The sequence below is a fragment of the Pseudogymnoascus verrucosus genome (assembly GCF_001662655.1).
Source record: "Pseudogymnoascus verrucosus strain UAMH 10579 unplaced genomic scaffold scaffold_108, whole genome shotgun sequence".
Lineage (NCBI taxonomy): Eukaryota > Fungi > Ascomycota > Leotiomycetes > Thelebolales > Thelebolaceae > Pseudogymnoascus > Pseudogymnoascus verrucosus.
The window spans coordinates 730-8,395 of record NW_017263759.1 but is presented as its reverse complement, the minus strand read 5'-3'; the positions used below and the strand labels follow the sequence as shown (position 1 = coordinate 8,395).

The 7,666-nt window shown below is 39.0% G+C and overlaps 1 protein-coding gene across 1 annotated transcript; it reads right to left on the bottom strand.

The window, feature by feature from the left end:
* Window positions 1–1,248: 1,248 nt before the first annotated feature.
* On the bottom strand, window positions 1,249–2,942 carry VE01_10698 (uncharacterized protein). The gene is made up of 2 exons (XM_059464173.1): window positions 2,144–2,942; window positions 1,249–2,090 (listed from the first exon to the last, which is right to left on the bottom strand). Exons 1-2 carry the CDS (start codon window positions 2,889–2,891, stop codon window positions 1,510–1,512), a joined length of 1,329 nt encoding a protein of 442 aa, XP_059319218.1. The 5' UTR covers window positions 2,892–2,942; the 3' UTR covers window positions 1,249–1,509.
* Window positions 2,943–7,666: the final 4,724 nt, after the last annotated feature.

Here is a 7,666-nt window from a genome sequence, read left to right as displayed (position 1 = left end):
GACCTTGGTTTTGGTAGGGTGAGCTAAGTAGCCAGTCTGGCTATGTAGCTAGTCTGACCACGACTTACGTTATATAATAGCAATTTAGATGAATTAGTATTGTAGTAATTGATTTATTTACAATTTTCTAAGGTAGTAATTTAGTAGTTTAGTCCTGGTTGTTAGTGGGGTATCTAGAATTGTTGCTTATACTATAGCAGCGCTTACACCATGACCTACGTTACGCAGCCCTAAACACTAGGGTTTCATCACGTGCCTTAGATTAGCGATTGGCTACTAGATAATTATTAGAGCGAAGGCACCATCCCTAAACCTCTAAAAACAAAAACCTGTTGTCTAGTCACTTCTACCTTATTATACCTCTAGATGGATAGTAGCCATTAACAATAAGGGGTTACCCCTAATTCCTCTAGCACTATAGCAGCCACCTTTCTAGCACTTAAGATCCTCTCCTATTGTCTATATATATGTGTTCCCCCCTATCTCCTACATATAAGCTGTAACGTCTTTTAACTACAACAGTTTACTCCTCTATACCTGTTACTCCCTATAACGATAGTGTGGCTAATATTACACCCTCTTAAGGCAGAACAAGCTTGCTGTCATCATAGCCCTAGGAAGGATTGTACCCATTAATCAAAAACTACTTTAACGCCTTTATAATCATGTTAAGTGACGTTAACTAAAGCTAAAGACCAAACGCCTAGCTAGATACTACTAAAGCCTTAAAGATAATCATAATAACCTAACAACTATTATTAAAATAAAGTATGCCCCTACTATTATAGACAATCTTAAGAGTATTAGAGACAAAGTTTAAAAGGCAAGTGAACTATACGCTTAAATCAAGACGTTAGAGTAGCTACCTATCCTAACTCTTAATTAGGTTCTGTTATAATTAGCATTTAAGGGACTAGCGCTCTATGATTTAGGACTGCTTTAGAGGGACTATGATATCATTCATCTAGCATATGTATAATAAAGACTAGGTGAAGAAGAGCAGTGCGATGCTATAATATAGAGCATAGATTTATAATTCTATACAACAAAGAGAATGGTCGTCTCATGGATAGTAACGATAAGAAGGGGGTCTTAAAGGTATGCTGCTTTCTGTCCATAGCTGCTTCATTTAAAGCTGCTAATATCAGTAGCTCATAAACACGCTTGGACTAGACCCTCATGAAGCTAAGATGGGTAGTTGAACACAACTTATTTTTTCTTCGTCCTAAGGTCGGTTAGTAAGCCCGCCGCTTCTACTCAGGCGCTAATCACCCTCGGCTCACCCTCTTCCCACCGTATTCCTTCCTGCGAAATTTCGAGCCGAAGTTGCCAACCTTATCAACCTCCCTAGACCACGCTTGCCGTTATCAGCATTTTATTATTACTACGGTTGAACCCCTTAAGTAATGGACAGATTGTACGATATATTAAGATCAGAGATCAATAATAGTGTTCCTACAGTGCAGCTAACAAAGCCCACGAAATTTCCCCTCCACCTCTTCGCTTTGTCTAGCAACCCGTCGTATCACCAAGACCAATCTCTGCGGCCGCTAAGAGCAACTCCATGAACCCGGCTCCAATCTCCTTAATATTCGAATTGTGCTGCGCTTGAGTCGGGTAGAACGGGCACGAGGCAGCTGAGTTTCCAAAGCCAAACTCGACCGTATATCCATGGATGAGGTTCTTGGAAGTATCGGCAAAGTGACGTGAGTACGAGTAATCATCGCTGGCCCCCGAAGTTGGATACAAGTCCGCAGCTGGGATCACAGAATAGGTGCGCCCAGCAGCGGTGCTCATGGCACTACCAATACGTGTTGCAGCTTTGATGTTGTCGGTGTTCTCAGCTGCTGGGGTGTACTCGCCATATCCGCCATTAGTGCCTGGAGTGTCGCTCAAGATGCCCCGAACACTGTTGTATGCAGAGTTCATGAAATTCATAGTGGAGGTCTTTGACTGGTTTTCATCGCTACCCCAGCTGTACAAGACGTCTCCAGCATACGAGTGAAGATCGATGAACCAACGGACTTTGCTAAAGGTATCCATGACCCATTTGATACTTTTCGTCTCAGGTTCTGAAAACGCTGCAGTACCTGAGAGTCGAAAATTAGCTGAGAACCAAGAGAGAAAATGCGAAGATAATTACCGTGGAACACTTCAGAGGAAGGTGTAGTGGAGGCGACTTCACTCCTCACGCTTGATGCCCACCAAGACAAATCCCATATGAAGTCAAAATTCCGATTCAAATCCACGCCTATGGAGGATGCAGAGCCCCTTGACGATGCGGGGTTGCGGTTCTTGCGCCAGCAACTGTTGGAAGACTGATCATAGGCAACTCCGTCGGGGTTGCTCAAGGGTATGAAAATTATGCCAGTTGACATGGCTGTCTTCACTTGGGCGGCAGTGTAGGACTTAGAGCCAAAATTCAAGCCGACGTTGTTCTTGTTGGCGTAGAGGAGGTCCCCAATAAAGAACAGTAGACCATCTGAGGCACCTCGCTCTCGTGCGTGAATTGCAGAGTTTAAGTAAACACGGTACGCATTGTTGCATGTTCCATTGCCCCCAACTTTACCGCCTGAGATGGTTGCTCCGTTATAGGTAGTATACGGAGTCGTGAAAGTTGAGATTCCGTAAATGCTTGCGAGACCTTTCAAGCCGGAGGCAATCTCGTTGACGTTTAACAGCGAGGTCAACGTTACAGTCTGTGATCCCACACCCCGCGGTGCTACAGTACCTCCACTATAACGATCACCCGTCCCGATTGCAATGCCATTAGATTGGCGGCGTAACAGTGGTACCTTCCTCGGTAACCCTGCGCGCTCCTCAGGGAGAAGACATGCCGATGACAAAAGTGGTGCGAGGGCCGCGATATAGCACAAAGATGTGAACTTCATGACGACGGCTGAGGAGCAAGGAACAGATCAGAAAGTTGACTAAAGTCTATATAAATATATATATATATATATTCGCAGCCACTGCCCTTCAACGAGTACTTGTATGCCCTTAATATATGACATTTCGACGTAGCGGTCGATCCTGCACGATTTACCTTCTGTTTGAGGAAGCTGACAGGACGTCTACACATACTTAACCCCTAATGCTAGAGAACTAAGCCTGGCATTTGGGCAAGCTAAGAAGCTGATCGCGGGTGGTGGTCATGTATTAGGCAGGATATAAGGTATGATGATAAGATAAGGAGGTCGACAGTCTAGACCTGCCATATTGGGTCTCTACCCATGGAGGCGCTTGAGAGGATTAATGACGCGGACAATCCCGATCTAACGAACGAAGGAGAATTGCACCAGTCCTAATTACCGGCCGGGGCCGTAGGCCAAATAAAGTTACCCCTCCCTTGGCGATTACTAGTTAAAAGCGGTTAATACAGCTAATTAAGTCAAAGCATCCAACACTACTTCCGTAACATTATTTAAACTGCAACTAGCGAAAAGACGCCTTAGGGGAAAACTTATAACACAACTTCTACAATCCTACTTTTTGTAAGGCTTAGCTATATGACCTAGAAGATGTTCTTCTAGGAGTGCAGCAGGGGTGCAAGAATGCTAGGAGGGAGAAACGGTGGAGAGAGACAGTCAGGGGGGAGGGGGGGGGGGGTTGAGCTGCTCGTTTATACAACTCGAAAGCGGCATTAGGTCCGTTCACGCGCGTTCGGGCGCCAAACCCCGCAGGTTGAACACCACGATCTAGATTATGTTATATAGTAATAGTAGATATGAGATATAATTTAAAAAAGCCTAAATTACTATTAACGTAGGTCGTGGCCAGAGCGGCGCCATGGCCAGAGCGGCGACTTGGCTCACCCCACCAAAATCCAGAGCAAGAACACTAAACTACTAACTTAGAAAAATCGCAAATAATTCAATTACTACCACCCTAATTCATCTATATCATCCTCAGAAAGCTCTTCTTCGCTCTCTTCATCTATTTCCTCAATTATAGCTTCAGTTATAAGTTGTTGCGTTATTCTAGACCTCTATGAAGCTGTTGCTGCTTCTGCTTCTACTACTTGCGACTAGAGTTCTTCTGTAGAAATATAGAATTAACCCTTCAAAACTGCTCTTTTACCCTTATTCTGTACTCTACGCTTCTGAATAATTAAGCGTAAGTTATTACACTCTCTTTTTTAAAGGGTATTGTATGTATTAAGGCGTTCTAACTCATCTGCTACTTATTAATATATCGCTTTGTAGGAGTATTCAAAACACCTTAATTTAAGGCTATAGAAAGCACTATATTTGCCTTATGAAGTGTTTGAAAATCAGATAGACTGCTGTTTAAGAATACCTTCTTAAAAATATCATGCTCTATAGGAGTATAAGGCCATTCTAATATTACGTCTATTATAGGAAGCGTAGCTGCTTAAATGACTGTTTGTAGCTAGAATGGCTATAGCCTACTTCCTCTCTATATAGAAGTAATATTTAAGTTAGAAAATACTAATTCTCTTACTTTTATATATGCTTCAAGCTACTCTACTTTTTATATTTATAGGAGTTGCGCCTTATTAAGGTATAATAGTATAACGTAGGTCATGGCGTAAGCAGTCTAATGGCGTAATGCGCCTATGTACCTTTACAGCTAAATTTATATGTAATGGTACTTAGATCTTAAAATCTTAAACTTAAATAACTCTATTAATAAAATTATTAAGACTTATTCCTCTTAGACTATTACTCTTTATATACTAATATACTACAATTAAATTCGTGAGAACGTAGGCTAGTCTTATTAAAGAGTTATTTATAGTTTAAGTTTTCCTATACTAATATTTTGTATGGCAAAAGTTTAAACCTTCATATCTCTTGTAAAACAAAGGTAGCACTACTAGCGTTTTTATACATATTATATTAGCATATAAAGAGTAACAGTCTAAGAGTATTAAGGTTTATAATCACTATTATAAAAGTTATTAGGGTTTTAAATCTAGTCACGTGACCTTAAATTTGGTGGTTTGGTAACGTAAGTCGTGGCGTAATGGGTATAATGGCGTAATGGGTACAGTGTACCTTTACAGCTAAATATGTATACAAAGGTACTTATAATAATAGAATTTAGAACCTTGACTACTCCCTTAATAAAATTTGTAAGGCTTAACCCTCTTATATATAGAAACCCCATATAATTATCTACTATATGTAAAGACACTAGTAGCTCTAGCTTTGTTTTTGCATAAGTTATTAATGGTTTTAGGTTTTGCCATATAAAAATTTTGTATAGTAAATCTAAAAATGCTAATAACTTCCTTATTAGGCTAGCTTACAAGTTAGCATTTTTAAATATAATGTATAAGTATCTAAAGATTCTAAATCTAAAAGCATTAAGCTTTAATTAGCTTAGTTAAAAAGTATTAAACGTTTAAATATAGGTCACGTGACACAAATTCGCTTGTAATTTCAGTATACCCATTACGCCATTATACCCATTACGCCACGACTTACGTTAGGGTAGACTGCTTACGCCATTAGACTGCTTACGCCACGACCTAACGTAAGTCGTGGCGTACTGCGGGTAATGGCGTACTGCGGGTATGTACCTTTACAGCTAAATTTATATGTAAAGGTACTTAAATCCTAAAAACTTTTAACCTCTAATAACTCTATTAATAAAATTATTAGAACTTATTCATCTTATAAATAAGATGTTTATATACGTATACGCTATGCTTAATTACGCTATTATGTAAGCTAGCCTTATGCAGAAGATATTAACAAGTGTAGATTTGCCATACAAATATTTTGTATAGCAAATACTTATACTTCTAATAACTTATGTAACTTAATATAGTTACTTCTAGCGTTTTCACATATTAATTATTAGTATATATAGACCCTTTATATAAGAGGAATAAATTATAATAAATTTATTAACAGAGTTATTTAACTTTGAAGTTTTAGGATTTAAGTACCTTCACATATAAATTTAGCTGTAAAGGTACATACCCGCAGTACGCCATTACCCGCAGTACGCCACGACTTACGTTACGTTACACGAAGCTACAATTGAGGAAATAGATGAAGAGAGTGAAGAAGAGTTATATGACAGCGATTTAGATGAATTAGCATTATAATTGTTAACTTATTTTCGATTTTCTAAGTTAGTAGTTTAGTGGATTTTGGTGTGGTTTTCAGAATCGCCGCTTACACCATGTCGCCGCTTACACCATGACTTACGTTACCCCTTTAACACCTGCTTTGTAACCCCATTTATCCTTTGTGCCTCAACTCTACGTCCTAACTTAACACATAAGTTAGGATGCCTTTGAATAAATTGTAGAACCCAATCTTGCCTAAGAGGTAACGTAAGTCATGGCGTAACCGGCACAATGGCGTAACCGGCACAATGGCGTAACCGGCATAATGTCACTTTACACTGAACTTTGTATAGAAAGGTACTTACTTCTAATGATTTTTGAAATGATCATAACTTTTGCACTTTTGACTGTACAGCTTAGCTCTTTTGTATGGTAATAGTACGCATATTGTTCTATTATGTATAGAAGCTATAAAATATTCACGACCTTATTAAAAAAGTTGATTTTTTTTGGTGAGGGAACAACACATGATTATGCCGGTTACGCCATTGTGCCGGTTACGCCATGACTTACGTTAACTTAGGAAGTATTTGAGGTTGTTGTTGTTGTTGTTGTTGTTGTTGTAGGTGTTGTTAAGGCTGAAAAACGCAACACTTATTTAATTGGACTTCATCTGCAACCTCACGTAATATCCGATGGCTAGGAGCGTAGCCGCTTGTAGTAAGCTCTTTAATCCACTTTAAGAGGGGTTTCTCTTGATTTTTAGATAGGAGTTGATGCTTCTAATGGGATTTGCAAGCGTTCTACATACACTGCTTATGCGCCTCCGCACAGTATCTGGCCTAAGTCCTAAGGCAGTAGCTGCAGCTTGTGCAGTTTTATATTTACCATTTTCTACTCCTAAAACAGCCTTAGAAAGTAATATATCACGCTCTTGAGCCTTAATACTCCTTTTCCTAACCATATTAATGATATAATAGTTGATGGTTGATAGTAGTATGTTGGTGTTCTTGCTCTGGATTTTGGTGGGGTGAGCTAAGTCGCCGCTCTGGCCATGGCGCCGCTCTAGCCACGACCTACGTTATACTTTAAGTTATAACATACTATATTATTATAGAGCAGCTATTATTAATTACTAGAATATATCCATAAGCTAGCTCTCTTTATTTACTACTACTTTAAAACTTATGTCCTAACTTAGAACAACTTAGGTTGAATTTAAGTAATGTTATTCTTCTTAAAACTAATGGTTATGAAGGTAACTGCTTTGTACTGTTTCTAGAATATATATAGAGAAGGAAGGCCTCTAACCTAAATAATTAAGTCCTACTCTAAATAGTAGATGAAGAAGATAACAACAACAATAACACACGTAATAACTTAAGACAATTTAAGGTCATTGCTTTTACACTAGCAAGCTTAATAAAGGCAAGCTTTTAGAGTGGCAGCGCACGTAGCAACAATGTCACGTGTAAACAAACAAACAAACACTTACATGATAACCTAGAACACATGTAGAATAATAGTATGTTAGTAGGTTTATATAAAAGGAAACCCCTAATATATAATTAAACCTTTAGAAATAGACAAAAAAAATCCTTCTAAGACTTAACGTAAGTC

Excerpts from the sequence above, each read along its gene's own strand:
- VE01_10698 (XM_059464173.1), bottom strand. The coding sequence starts at position 2,891 with ATGAAGTTCACATCTTTGTGCTATATCGCGGCCCTCGCACCACTTTTG. Across the intron at positions 2,091-2,143 it reads TTCCTCTGAAGTGTTCCACG|GTACTGCAGCGTTTTCAGAA; the intron begins GTAATTATCTTC and ends TTCGACTCTCAG.